The sequence below is a fragment of the Schistocerca cancellata genome, chromosome 2 (assembly GCF_023864275.1).
Source record: "Schistocerca cancellata isolate TAMUIC-IGC-003103 chromosome 2, iqSchCanc2.1, whole genome shotgun sequence".
Classification (NCBI taxonomy): Eukaryota; Metazoa; Arthropoda; class Insecta; order Orthoptera; family Acrididae; genus Schistocerca; species Schistocerca cancellata.
In genome coordinates, this window is record NC_064627.1 from 332,279,714 (window position 1) to 332,295,267 (window position 15,554).

The following is a 15,554-nucleotide window of genomic DNA, read 5'->3' on the forward strand; positions in this document are numbered from 1 at the left end:
CCAATAACTCTGGCAAGGAAAACAAATGGAATTAAGGTAAACTGCTAGGCTTTTGCGGATGATCTCGCAATACTTTCAGAAAACCTGACAGATGCAGTTACTCGAATAAACATCCTGGAAAAATTAGCAAACAGAACTGGTCTCAAAATTTCAGCTGAAAAAACAAAATTCATGACAAATATAAAAAAATCTGCAATAGATGTAAAAATTAACAAAATGGAAAGAGCATATGGTTTGACCAAAATTATTTACAACAAGAAATGTATATCTAGGAAAACAAAACTAAAACACTACACCACAGTGGTATGACCAGAATGTTTATATGGATCTGAATGCCTAACGATGAACTATAAGATGGACAAACTAGAGGTACTGGAAAGAAGATTTATTAGAAAAATAATGGGTGCAGTGAAAACCGCAGATGGTTGGAAAATAAGAAGTAATGAGGAGATCTACAAAAATATAGAAAAAAATATCTGAAGTAACGGCCAAACGAAGATTAACCTTTTTTGGAAATCTCTATCGAATGGATGGAAATAGACTAACAAAACAAATACTCCTATATTTCCGGAAGAAGAAGTCGACAATAGCATGGATTAAAGAAGTAAGAAAAGATCTTGAAAGAAACAACATCAAAGAATCAGAAATAGCAGAAAGAAATTGTTTTAAAATCAAATTCCTACATTTGGAAGGCTGTCAAACCAAAAGAAATAAAAAATCAGGAACAACATGGACAGAAGAAAGGAAGAGACTTCATGGGGAGAAAATGAGGGAATACTGGAAAAATAGGAAACAACAACAAAGGAAGAAGAGGAACTGAAGTTGTTAATGTGATCCTAGTTGATCAATACGATTGTTTAAAAAAAAAATTTAAAAATAGAATAAAACTGAATACTTTGAAAAAATTGGTTCTTTTTATCAGTTTTTACTATAAAAATGGTTAAGCCAAATTATTTGTTTAAATCACGGAATTAACATATATACAACTTACACAAACAATACTTTTGACAAAACTGTTAATTACTTTGCTTTGCTAGCATGTTTCTGACTAGAGCCAAATAGATCCTTTAAGAATAGTACCATTTCGTCTTCCAAGTGTTTACTATTATTACAGAGTTTATATTTGTTTATATGTCAACAATAAAATTTAAGATACGAAACAGTTTTATCCCGGGATGGCGTACTGCAGTACCAAGAACACCCTTGCTCAGTGTGCTGAAGGTCTCACCACGGTCTTCAAAGACAGGCACTATCCTCAAGACATAGCTTGCAAAATTGCTCTCTCATGCCATTTCCCCTCACAACCCCAGTCCTCCCACCACCCCCAAAAACCAGCCACAAAGGAGTGTCTCCCTTGTCATCCAGTACCACCCTGGACTGGAAAAACTGAACCACATCCTTCACCAGGGCTTTGATAACAAATCATCTTGCTTTACACTGAAATAAGGAAGTTTCTGTCTGAGATACTTCTCACCCCTCCTAAAGAGGTGTTCAAATGCCCACCAAACCTCCACAACATCTAGTCTTTCCCCATGCCACTCCCAATCCCAACACCTCCCCAAAAGAATCATATGCCTGTGGAAGGCCCAGGTGTAAGACCTGCCCAATCCACTGACCCAGCACTTCTCATTCCAGTCCTGTCACATTTTTATCCTACCCCATCAGAGGCCTGACCAACTGTGAAAGCAGCCATAACACCTATCAGTTCTGCTGCAATCATTGCACAGCCTTTCATATTGTATGACTACCAACCAGCTGTCCACCGAGATGATCAGCCTCCACTGAACTATGGCTGAGAACAAAGTAGAGCACCCTGTGGCACAAAATGTGGCTGAACATAACATGCTTGACTTAAATGGGTGCTTAACCACCTGGATCCTCCCCTCAACCACCAGCTTTTCTGAACTGTGCAGATGGAAGTTATTCTTAGAAAACAATCTCCACTCCTGTAGTTATCCTGGCCTCAGCCTTTGGTAAGATACTGTCCCTACACCCTCCACCCAACTTTTTCCACCCCCTCTGCCCTATCATCTTCTCAGCAATCTTGTCTTTTACAGTCCTTGGAGACTCTGCCAGACAGTGTTTGTCTCTCTCGCCACCCATACGCTACTACCCCTTCCCCTTCCTTGCCGCTCCCAGATTAGTGCTTCCATTCCACATGGTAATTGCATTCTGGCCTGAGATGCTAGAGATGGCAGTCATGTTTGTATGAGGTGTGCTTGCTTGTGTGTATGAATGGTGTGTGTTTCTGTTTTGCCCTCCCAGATTATTGCTTGCATTCCACGTGATAATTACATTCTGGCCTGGGATGCTAGAGTTGACTGTCATGTGTGTCTGAGGTGTATTTGCTTGTGTGTGTTTCTCTTTTGCTGATAAAGACTGTGGCCAAAAGCTTTGTGTAAGTGTCTTTTAATTGTGCCTGTCTGCAACTTAACATGTTACCTTAACAGTAAGTAGCAATCAATCTTTTCCTACATAGCTGATATTCCTACCTGAGGTTTCCATTGTTTGATCATACTAAATATAATGTGTTTTGACTAGATCATGTGGTGTAACACCTAAATTGCATATTTTTGTATTACAAAAAGATGACTTCATAATACTCCAAATACGAAATGTAAATGTACAATAGAGGCAAAGACAATGATGGACAAAGTTCCATACAGAGAGGAAAGTTTTCAGTTTCTCAAAAATATGATATTTGCATCAAAACAAAATTATTTATCATAATACCTAAAGATTTTGAGTAAAAACACACACGTTACTTATTGTAGTGCCAGGGCCAGTTTGAGAATATTTTTCCAAACAAGTGACTTGCCATTTGATGCCCCTCTCCTTTCTTTTCTTTTGCTATTAATTGTGATACACACTGTATACAAATCTTGCCTTGCCTTTCAGCTTGGCCCTGAAGCAGCTGCCACTAATTTTGATACACCCTGTGTAGAAATCTTACAATTGTGGCACCTCTAGTGCTCCTTTCAGATTGGCCACCAAGCAGTGGCTTGCGTCACTTGGACCTTGAACAGGCCCTGTGTAATACAAAAATATAATTACTTATCTCTTGCAGCCAATGAAAATTCAATTTTTGCAACAAAATTAAATAGTCTGTTTTATTTATCAGAGTACAGTAGAGTTCCGTTAATCCAAAGTAATTGGGACTGGGCCTTGTTCGGATTACCGATTTGTTCGGATTAGCCAGAATTATGGTGACGAGTTTATAGTATGAAGTATACCAAGCAGATAAATAAGTACACAATGGTAACAAATGGGAACAAGTGTGTGAACAATGGCTCACTCTCACTCCCTGCCCTTGGTGTTGAGCATTTTGGATACCTCTGTAGTGTCTGAGGTCAGTGTACTGCCAGTTGGCTCACAAAGCACTTGGTTGTGTTAGTTCTTGATCGCTGACACATTTAACAGTTGTATTGTATTCATTCAGTTGTAGAGGTGTACACATTTTTGTCATGAGTTAAACAAAACATGCAATGTTAACTCTCGAAGAAATACTGAATGCTTTGAAGCAGACAGACAATGGTGAGAATGTATCTAAATTGGCAATGGAACTGGGTGTTGGTAAAGCAACCATTTGTGATTGAAAGAAGAACCAAGTGAAGCTTGAACAGTCCTGTGCAACATCTTCAGGTAAAACACTCAAAATTTGGCAGCCTTTGAAACAGTCCCAGTACGATAAAGTGGATGAAGGTCTTTTCCTTTGGTTTATGCAGGAAAGAAAGGGGAATTCCTTTGAGTGGAGAACTGTTTCAGGAGAAGGCTGTTTACCTGAAAAAATTAATGAATGGTGATGAGTCACTTAGTGAGAGTATGGGTTGGTTGGACAGATTCAAAAAGTCATGGAATTCCTCAGCTAACAATTACTGGATAGGAGCTTTCTTCTGACTGTGATACAGTGAAGGAATTCTTGGGTGAGTTTGAAAAAATGATAAGAGAGGGAAAGTATTCTCCCCAAAAAATTTATAATGCTGATAAGACTGGACTTAATTTGACGACATTGCCATCAAAATGCCTAGCATCAAAAGCAGAAGACCATGCTCCTGGTTTTAAAATGTGCAAAAATCGTGTGACTTTATTAGCATTCAGCATGCTGCTGGTAATTACAAGCTGCCTTTAATGCTGATCAGCAAATCTGCTAGGCCCAGAGCTTTTAAAAACTGCAAAATGACATCCCTGCCTGTATATTATCACAACCAGAAAAATGCATGGATGGATGGTTTCATGACCAGTTTGTTCCCTCTGTTTGAAGGTTTACTAAGGAAAATCTTTTGTCTCCCCAAGCAATCCTTTTGATTGATAATGCGTCCTCTCACCCCAGCACTAAGGAATTATGTGATGGAGAAATTGTGGTGAAGTTTTTGCCGCCGAATGTTACACCACTTCTACAGCTGATGGACAAGGGCGTACTGCAAACATTAAAACTGACTTACAGAAAACAATTTTTAAGAATGCTGTTCCAAGATGATAGCATTCCTTTAGTGGACAAAATAAAAAAGACCAACGTGAAGGACATTGTTTATTGTGCCACTGAGGCATGGCAGAATATTTCAGAAAATACTCTGAGAAAATTGTGGAGAAAACTGTGGACATCTATCGAATTTCAGGACAACCTAGTTGAAAACGAAGAGGAAAATTTATGACAAATGATACAGATAATCTCTGGATGTGAAGACGCTTGTGAAGGAGGTGTAAATGAGTGGATGGCAGTGAATGGGGCATGTGTGGAGGAGAACCTTACTGATGCTGATTTAGTTGCTGCTGTGACTCAAGACCAGGAAGAAGTGGACTGTTGTGATGGAGGTGACAATAAACTTGAAAGTAACAGAGGAGAGCTGATGCCACACAGTGATGCAGCAGAAGCCCTTGAGCTCGCACTTCACTATTTGGAGCAACAGCCCACTGCTACACCCTCTGATTTGATGTTTATGAGGTGATGGCGCAACTACGCATCTTATAACAGACTGTCTTTATTTCGCCAAAAAACAATGACTGAGTTTTTGTTATCTAAAAAGTAGGTATAAAATGTCCGCTGTATTTAAGTAAGTTTGACAGCTTTTCCTTCATTGTTATGCATTGTTTAAAACTAATGTTTTCTTGTCAGTTTTTCTAATAGATGTTTACTGTACTGTGTAAATTAAAATAATGTGTATGTACAGCAGTTTACCACACAGTTTTCCATACTTAGATTAACATTTTTCATGTTCAGATTAACCAAACGATCGGATTACTGGGGTTCAGATTAGCAGGACTCTGCTGTATGTAAAGATTTTAAGTACAAAAAACATGTGTCACTACTGTTGTAACTTAATTGTTCTACAAGATTTTAAAAAATATATACATTTCTTGCATATTGGCATTATTGATATAACTTGCAGTTAAGCAGGACTTGTTGAGTTTAGTTCAGTGTTTGTACCTTTTATCTGTTCCACATCTCTGAAAATTATCCATATTGATGGAATCTCTGGAACATGATGAATGACTCAACGTAAGTTGAGTTTCCTAGAGAAGTGATTCTGTAGCTTACTAGCAATTGACAACTAGGTGAAAATATGATTTTTTTATTACAGTGTTTAAAGTACAGAACCACTTATCTTTCAGAGGTTTCTTTAAGTATCTTGGAAATTTTACACTCACGTCCCAGTACATTTATCCATTAATATTTTTTGTTACAGGTAATGAAAACTCCCATGCTACAAAACATAAGAATAACACAGTAGAATCAGGTTTCCAAATCTCTGTCCTGTCATTATCGTATTTGACTCATCTGAAATCTTCTGATGTCTCCCAGTCTCTTACTTGTCTACAACCTTCTTTCATGAGCCTTAATTCAAGTGTTTATAATCATTAAAATATGTTCAGATGAAACTTTTATCTGGTGGCTTACTCTTTCCTTGCTTTTCCCCAGTCCATGCTCTCCTTCTATTTTTCCTTCTCTATATTTCCCTAAATAATTGGATTTAAGGTCTGCCTGTTATGTAAGCAACTGTTTTGCTTTAGATAAACTCAAATTTGTTTCAGCACCTTTGTGCCAGCTTCAGTATGTTTTGTTTATTCAGTTCTGTAAAACGTAAACAATTTTAAGTAATAATTATTATAATGAAATTAGGCCCCAAAACAGTTTTTGTTTGTTGTCATTCACATTTTTTCCACATTATTTGGTTACATAGGACCCTTTATACATTATTGGATATTAGTAGTTTGTCATCCACAATTAAATGGCGTTGCTCTGAGTTTGGCTGGTGAGTTGACAAGTCACTTTATCTATAAATGTAATTTTGTTTTATACAAAGGTGCTGAATATGTTTGGGCTTATGTATATGTATAAACAGTTGTTTGAGTAACAGGTGGGTCTGATATCGAGCAATTCTGTCTGCAACATGGCTACTGAAAGAGCTGTAAAGACAAATGATGAATAATTCCTTTTCTTACTGTTTAATTAAAGTCCTCCATCACATTCCAATTGACAGATTTCTTTTATCTAATCATGCATTATTTTGGCCTCTTCATCAGCTGCTGAGACAGTGGGCATACATATTTGTACTATTGTAGTGGGCTTTGGCTTTTTATCTATCTTAGATATTACAATGTCTTCACTTTCCCTTTCACAGTAGTTCATTCATGGTCTTATGTTCTTATTTATGATTAGTCCTACTTATGCATTACCCATATCTGATTATACACTGAAACCACTGTACTCAATGGACCAGAAGTTCTGTTCTTCCTGCCACTGCACTACAATAATTGTCACTACATCTAACTTCAACTTATCCCATTCCCTTTTTAGATTCTATAATGTATCTAACTGATTAAGAATCAACCAGTCCATGTCGTGACCCATAGAACATCAGAATTTTTCCTAATGACAAGATCCTCCCAGAGTTTCGAATCGGAGAGTGTTTTACTTTTGGAACATTTTACTCAAGAAGATGCCATCACCATTGATCCATATAGTTAAACTGCATGTCTCTGGGAATACAAAGCTGTAATTTTCCCTTTCTTCCAGCAGTTCACACTACAATGTAACAAAGTCATGTTGACTAATGTTATTAGGACAGATAAGTCAGTCATACAGATGATTGTCCCTGCAACTACTGGAAGATCTGCTGCCTCTCTTAAGGAACCATTTGTTAGTTTGGTCTTCCTGTGCCACTGAGTCATGTTAAGTTACTCCACTATGGCAAGGTCCATAGTTCATAAACGGACTAACCCAAGCATCAAAGCAGAAATTCTGCTATTAATCCATGAATTTTATTTAGGCATAGTGTTACTTGAGTTATATTATTAGCCTGGTGCAGGAAAGGAGTGAAGATAAATTTGGCTAACTTTCCTTTTGAAAATGGTGCAGATCAGTTGCTATAAATCATATCTCTTTAAATTCAACAACTGAATAAGTTCTTACTTAATTATTGTATGCTCAAAATGTTGATACTTTGGTTTTAAATATTTTCTTCAATCTTCTTGAGCAGGAACTACATGAAACTTGATTATACAGACGCTAACCTCAGTTTTTGTTTGCCCTCTTATCTACTGTAGGAAAAACTTTCTGGAGAACTTTACATTATCCTATGAGATAAGTGACTGACATAAAAATGTGTAATTCAATGAATATTTAAAGGTTACAGAACAATGACGAGAAAACTATGTCACTTTTGAGAGCTATAGTAGTCCTATACACAACTGCAGATACACACATCAAAAAAAGTTTTGCATCACCTAGGTTCCAAGAGTTCCAGAACCTGCACAGGAAATTTGATTAGAGATTAACATAAACATCATTTCTGCCCTTTTTATTGCTCATGAAAACCACACATTGCATGTTGTACCACCACACAGTGAGACCTTCAGAGATGGTGGTCCAGATTGCTGTACACATCTGTAACTCTAATACCCAGTAGCACAGCTTCTTGCATTGATGTATGCCTGTATTCATAGTGGCATACTGTCCACAAGTTCATCAAGGCACTGTTGGTCCACATTGTCCCACTCCTCAATGGTGATTCAGTGTAGCTCCCTCAAAATGGTTGGTGGGTCATGTCATCCATAAACAGCCCTTTTCAATCTATCCCAGGCATGTTTATAGTGTTCATGTCTGGAGAACATGATGGCTACTGTAGTTCAGCGATGTCATTATCCTGAAGGAAGTCATTCACAATATGTGCATGATGGGGTGTGAATCATTGGCCATGAAGACAAATGCCTTGCCAGTGTGCTGCCGATATGGTTGCACTGTCGGTGGGAGGGAGGCATTTACTTATCATACAGCCATTACGGCGCCTTCCATGACCACCAGTGGCATACATTGGCCCCACATAATGCCACCCCAAAAAAGCAGGAAACCTCCACATTGCTTCACTTCCTGGACAACACTGTACTCAAGGTGTTCAGCCAAACCGGGTTGTTTCCAAACACGTTCCTGACAATTGTCTGGTTGAAGGCATATGCGACACTCATCAGTAAAGAGAACATGATGCCAATTCTGAGTGGTCCATTCACCATGGTCTTGTGTCCATCTGTACCATGCTGCATTGTGTCATGGTTGTAAAGATGGGCCTCACCTTGGATGTCGGGAGCAAAGTTGCGCATCATGCAGTCTATTATGCACAGTTTGAATCATAACACGATGTGCTGTGGCTGCACGAAAAGCATTATTCAACATGGTGGCATTGCTGTCAGGTTCCTCTGAGCCATAATCCATAGATAGCTGTCATCCAATGCAGTTGTAGCCCTTGGGCAGCCTGAACGAAGCATTTCACTGACAGTTCTTGTCTCTCTGTATCTCCTCTGTGTCCAAACAACTTCGCTTGGTTCACTCCGAGACGCCTGGACACTTCCCTTGTTTAGAGCCCATCCTGGTGTAAAGTAACAATGTGGACATGATCAAACTGTGGTATTGACCATCTAGGCATGGTTGAACTACAGACAACACGAGCCATGTACCTCCTTCCAGGTGGAACAACAGGAACTGATCGGCTGTCGGAACCCCTCCGTCAAATAGGCGCTGCTTATGCATGGTTGTTTACATCTTCAGCAGGTTTAGTGACATCTCTGAACAGCCAAAGGGACTGTGTCTGTGATACAATATCCACAGTCAACATCTATCTTCAGGAGTTCTGGGAACTGGGATGAATGCAAAACATCTTCTGATGTGAGTAGGTAGAAGTGAGACAATTTTTTATACAATCATTTCTTCTTACACAGGCTATATCATTGGTATTTTGGAGTATATATTTAATAGACCGTGAACTGGTATTTCCTAAAATTTTGGATCAGTGTTTTTCTCTTTGGTTAAACCATGGCCTCCATACAGTTAGCAGTGTGAGTGTATTTACTGAAATGTTTATAACATCTAACTGGTATACTATTTCACGACGGAAGGCTGTTTGGGGTATCACAGCAAGTCAAGTTGCTTATGCTATATGGTAAGTACTATATGAAAACTTCTGTTTCTTAATAACAAACATTTTTAGTAATAATTTATGGTTTTTAGTTGCTAGGTTCTGATCATGCTACAATTTTAATTACTCTGTTCTTTAATAATATTTTGATAGCTCAACTGCACAGAAATTTAACATAACAGTAATATTAATATTTTGGAGCAACCACAAGTTTTCTACAACATTCCTTTATTGACTTGTTTCACTCATCACATGCAAGCATCTTCAGAACTGTGGGAAATTACAGCATGTTACACCAGCATAAAATGATATACAGCCTCAGATTCAACGCACAACTCACATTTAGTAGCCAACAGCCACACATTAAATATATCTGAACATGTACATCTCTGACATTAGACATTAACTGGAGTAGGCTGACTGTGTTACGCCTATTATTAGCTCTATAATCAGGTAATTTCAAACAGTGGCAGCTCATTAATATGCATTTTGGGTGTTCACAAATTTTTAGTGTCAGATAACTGTGAGAGTGTGAAATTAACAGCATCTGCTCTATAACAGTAATGCTTATCAGTATATTTAAACTACAGCCACTGCCACCAACAATAACAAGAACAACAATAATAATAATGTGCACAACTTGTCTCAAAAAAGAAAAAACTGTTTTTGTGGAATTTTGTTATTTTGTACATAATTAAATACAGTTTATGGCAACAACAAAATAATGTTTAAGTTTAAGCTACTCTGCGTTTCACATTTTTGCATAAGTGGGAGTTTTCATGCTTTTTTATTTTTTCAGACAAATGTACAAGATCCTCAACATACATATTATTTAATGAATTAGCTTCCAGGCCAAAAATCAAACATTACATTCTTACATTGCAACAACTTATGCTTATTATACATTTCTTTGTTAAATGATTGCTTGCAGTTGTGCAGACCGTAATTGCATTGCAGCTAACATTTCCTGGTAATTTTTTTCCCATTAGCACTTAAAATGGATTCAGCGGAGTTCAGGTTGACACCATACATGAAAGTCGATTCCTGCACTGTGAAGAACCAACTCCAAACACAAACTGCCAAATGTGGAAATGATTAAATTCAAGTGGTACTGTCTACTAAGATGACTATTTAATTAGATAGATAAAAAGTCTACTCACCAAGCAGCACAGAACACACACACATAAAAGACTGTTGTGACTGGCAAGCTTTTGGAGCCAGTGTGTCCTTCTTCAGGCATAAGGGTTGAAGCAGAAGGAAGAAGAGTGAAGGAAAAGGACTGGACAGGTCTAGGAAAAGGGGTAGATTTTGGGAAAGTCACCCAGAACCATGGATCAGGGGAGACTTATCATACGAGATGAGAAGAGAAAACTGATTGTTGGGGACTGCAGCAGACCAGATTTGGAAACCTGAGAGCTTAAAGGTGGAAGACAGGGTAACATGCAAGACAGAAATCTCTACTAAAGCACTGTGCATGAGTTAATAAGAGTGAGAAGCTAAGTGCATTGTAGGTAACAGAGGTGGGAGGGGGCAGTTAAAAATAGATGAGAAAGACAATGAAAGATGTAGGAAATTAAAACGGAGTGAAGCAAAGAATAGTTACAGTGAAGAAAAGATGAGACAAGAGAAATTAATATAAATACAGGCCAGGTGGGTGGTGAGAAGCAAGGACATGTTGTAGTGCTAGTTCCCACCTGTGGATTTCTGAGAAACTGGTGTCTGGGGGAAGAAACCAGATGGCACGTGTAGTGAAACAGGTGCCGATGTCATGATTGTCATGTTGTAGAGCATGCTTTGCAATGGTATATGGGGAGTTGCCTGTATATACCCTCTACCTATATCCATTCACCCTAATTGATAACTTGATGGTAGTCATGCCGATGTAGAAGGCTGAACAGTGTTTACATAAAAGCTGGTATATGAAATGTGTCATTTTGCAGGTGGCTCTCTCTTTGATGGTATATGTTTCACCAGTTACAGGGCTATTATAGGTGGTGGTAGCAGGGTGCATAGGGCAAGTCTTGAAGGTGGGACGGTCACAGGGGTAGGAGCCATAGAGTAGGGAGATGGGTGCAGAAGGAGCATAGGGTCTGACAAGAATATTGCGGAGATTGGGAGGGTGATGGAAAGCTATTCCAGGTGTGGTGGGAAAAATTTCAGACAGAATGGATCTCATTTCAGGGCATGATTTTATAAATCATGGCACTGTTGACATAGCTGATTAACACATTCCAGATCAGGATAATACTGAGTCACCAATGGAGTGCTGCGGAGTTGTTTTGTGGAGGGATCAGCAGTACCAGGATTGGACATGATGGCCCAGGAAATCTGCTTTCTAACTAGACTGGGGGTGTAATTATATGCGGTGAAGGCAGAGGTGAAAATGGTGATGTATTGCTGTAAGGAGTCTGCATCCAAATAAATATGTTTGCCTCAGATGGTAAGGCTGTATGGAAGGGAATGTTTAACATGGAAAAGATGGAAACTGTCAAAATGTAAGTACTGTTGTTTGTTGGTAGGTTTAATGTAGATGGACATATGTAACTGGCCTATGGTGAGGACAAGATCAACATCAAGGGAAATGGCATGGGTTTCAGAATAGGACCATGTGAAATTTAATTGGGAGAGGATATTCAGAGATTCCAGAAATCTTAGCAGGTCAGCTTCACCATGAGTCCATATTGTGAAGATGTCATCAATGTATCTCAACCAAATCAGAAACTGAACACTAATGGATCCCAGGAAAGCCCCTTCCAAGCAACCCATGAAAAGGTTGGCACAGGAAGGAGCCATTCTAGTTCCCATGGCCATACCCTTGATCTGTTTGTATGTCTGCCCCTAAAAGGTGAAGTAGTTGTTGGTAAGTATAAAGTTGATTAAGGTGAGTAGGAAGGATGTCATAGGTTTGGAATCAGGTGGGTGCTGACTGAGGAAATGTTCAGCAGCAGACGGGTCATATACATGGGGGATGTTGGTACATAGGGATGTGGCATCAATGGTGGCAAGCAAGATGTGTGGTGGGAGTGGGACGGTCACAGATTTCAGACAACCTAGGAAATGCTTGGTATCTTTGGGAGTTCTTGTACTATGGGTTGCAGGTGTTGATCAACTAAGGCAGATATATATTTGGTGGGTGCTTTGAAGCCAGCAAGTATGGGATGGCCAGGATGATTGCATTTGTGGAGCTTAGGAAGAAGCTAAAAGGTTTTAGTCCTTGTGAGGGCCCTGAGGTTTTAAGGAGGGACTGCAAGTCAGTTTGAATCACAGGGATTCAATCTTGATGGCAGATGCTGTAAGTGGAGGTGTCAGACAACTGGTGTAGGCCTTCACTAACATACTCCTTTTGGTCAAGTACTACAGTGGTAGATCCTTTGTCTGCTGGGAGGATAAAGATGGAGTCATCAGCTTTTAGGGAACGTGGAGCCTGTAATTCTGCAGAGGACAGGTTAGGGTCATGTTCTAGGGACATGAGGAAGGATTGTGTGGCAATGCTGGACGTGAGGAATTCTTGCAAGGCTTGTAAGGGATGATTCTGAGGTAGTCGTGGTGGATCAAGTTGAGATTGTGGTGTGAACTGTTCAAGGCCAGGTTCAATGTCAGGTTGGAAAGGTTTTGGGGTTTGGTTGCACAGTGATATTTCCAATAGATATTACATGTGAAGGAAAGGAGGTCCTTCACCAAAGCAGTATGATCAAATGCAGGTTTAGGGCTGGAAGTGAGGCCCTTAGATAATACAAATAATTGAGGATGGGAGAGTGCTTTAGATGAGATGTTAAGGACACTGTACAGTTGTGACTTTCTTGGTATTATGGGTTATTCTTGGTCTGGGAGGCAGTGGTGAAGGCTGTGGAATGTTAAGGAGGTTGGCCAAACTCGGTTAGTAGGAGAGGAGTGGTGGTTGATGGTGTGGCTGCTTAGGGAGCTGCAGAAGGACAGGAAGGTAAATAACACATAACAGGTAGTTTAGGAGAAGGTGGGATAGATTTTTGAGGTGAAGGCTGGCATTATGTTGCAGTTTGCAGTTGACTTGGCAGATGATATGATTCTAGGAAACATGAGGGTCAAATAACTGCAGGATTTTGTAGGAGAGAAGTCTGGTAAAGTGGAAAATTGCTGATGAGGCATATAGGTCACAGATTAGCTGGGTAAGAGCAAGAGATTGCTATATTGTAAACTGTAGAAGATCTTGGAGTAGGATAGGATTGCATCCAGAAATGGGGACATTCAGTGTTAGGACTTTTGGAGTAACTCCAAGGGACAAGTGGGTTTCAAGAAACAGAGTATGGGACCATAGAATGAAGGATTTCATGGCAGGTGTTGTCATCACTTAACACTTCCGGGCTGAGATGCCATGATCCATACATAAAATTCTCCCCTGACGTTTTGCCTTTGACTGTGGAAGACATCCTCTGAGGACAAGCGGCGAACTTCAATGAGAGCGAGAGTGAGCGCCATATATATAAGCCATCCAGAGGGCACCACCATAAATCACGTGATGTCGGCTGTGCTATAATTTCTGATACTGCCAACTTTCTTAATTGAAATTAATCGATTGTCACACTGTTGCTGCAATGTTAACATCCATATCTTATCCAGTTTAATGCCTTCATCTTTTCTATTACAATTATTGCAGTGTTTGGCAATCTCAATAGCCTCTCTGCACATTCGTGCATAATAATGTGATGTCTTTGCTATGATGGTCATCTCAGTAAACTTCATTTTATGATCACCTTCCTGAAACACATGACCCGCCGCAGATGATTTATCAATATGTCCGAGGTGGCAGTTCCTTTTATGTTCACCCAGACAGGTGTTGACACTTCTTTTTGTTGTGCCTATATAGACCTTTCCACAAGTGCATGGAATTTTATAGACACCTGGTGTAACTAGAGGATGTTGTTAATCTTTTGTGGATCTTAAACATTCTGTTATTTTCATGGTATGCACCACGGCATCTCAGATCGGAAGTGTTAAGTGATGACAACACCTGCGGTGAAAGCCTTCATTCTATGATCAAACTCCTCTATGGGGAGGATATGTCAGCATCGGTTCAACAGTTCAAGAGCATGCACAAGAAGAAGTCACAACAACTGCGTTCGCTCACCTTCCTGTTATGCTGCAGGGACATGTCAACTGTTCTGAAATTTCTGCAAGTGTAGAGGACATTCCGCTCAGCACAAGCTCATCGAATTTGCAGCTGTATGGAATCAGCAGTGTTATGAGAGAGGATTCACCAGACACAGTGAGCACTGGTGGAAACCAACAGTAAGCTATTTCAACTTCATATTCTCATTAGTAATACCTTGCAGTATGGAGATTGGAATAAGATTGATAACCTTACATTTAGAACTGTGGAAGTAAGTGCAGAAATATCAGTGATAAGACAAAAGAGGAAGTTCGATAGCATACAGAAGAACACGTTGGGAGGCACAAGAGAGGATAATTCTCAGACAGTTATTAACCTGTCAGGCAAAGTCTTGACTGTAGATGAAGTTTCAGTACTTGCTAAGGTTGGAAATTTTGCAGTGATGAGCCGAATGATTCCCACGGAATATATTGTGGCTAATGTTGAGGCAGGTATCGATCAGCTGTCAGAGCAGTTCGCTGATGTTATGAGAATGGAAACAGCTAGAATTTTGGGCACATGTGAGCCACCTAATAGTAATCTATCGCAGGCACAAAGGAAGGCACTGAGGGACATCAACACAGATGGAAACATCATCCTGCTTTCTGCAGATAAGGGCGACACTACTGTTGTAATGAGGAGTAAAGATTATCAGGAAAAAATCATGGACATTTTGGATCCCAACAATTACAAACAACTTCAGAAGGATCTGACATCGAAGATTTTAAAAATGACCAATCAATTGGTAAAAGCGTCTTCCCTCTCTTCAGTCAACAAGAAGCAACTCTTTAAATCAGAAGCTTACTTGCCCAGACTCTATGGATTACCCAAGGTCCATAAACCGCTGGTACCTTTGAGACCAATAGTTAGTGCAGTAGGGTCTCCCACCCATGAATTAGCTGGACACCTTGCCTCGCTGCTGAAACCTCATGTTGGTGGAACTGACAGTCATGTTAAAAATTCATATCATTTCATTATGTGATTCACAGTAAAATAATTGTGTTTGTCTAGAAGTTACTAAG

General features: G+C 39.5%; 1 protein-coding gene across 1 annotated transcript in view; it reads left to right on the plus strand.

Annotated features, from left to right (window-relative positions):
• The window catches only part of LOC126153810 (androgen-dependent TFPI-regulating protein-like), an 82,482-nt gene that overhangs the window by 24,343 nt on the left and 42,585 nt on the right, over positions 1 to 15,554 (plus strand). The window contains exon 3 of the mRNA XM_049916095.1: positions 9,211 to 9,431. Coding sequence (XP_049772052.1) covers positions 9,211 to 9,431 — 221 coding nt within the window. The remainder of the gene's footprint in view (positions 1 to 9,210; positions 9,432 to 15,554) is intronic.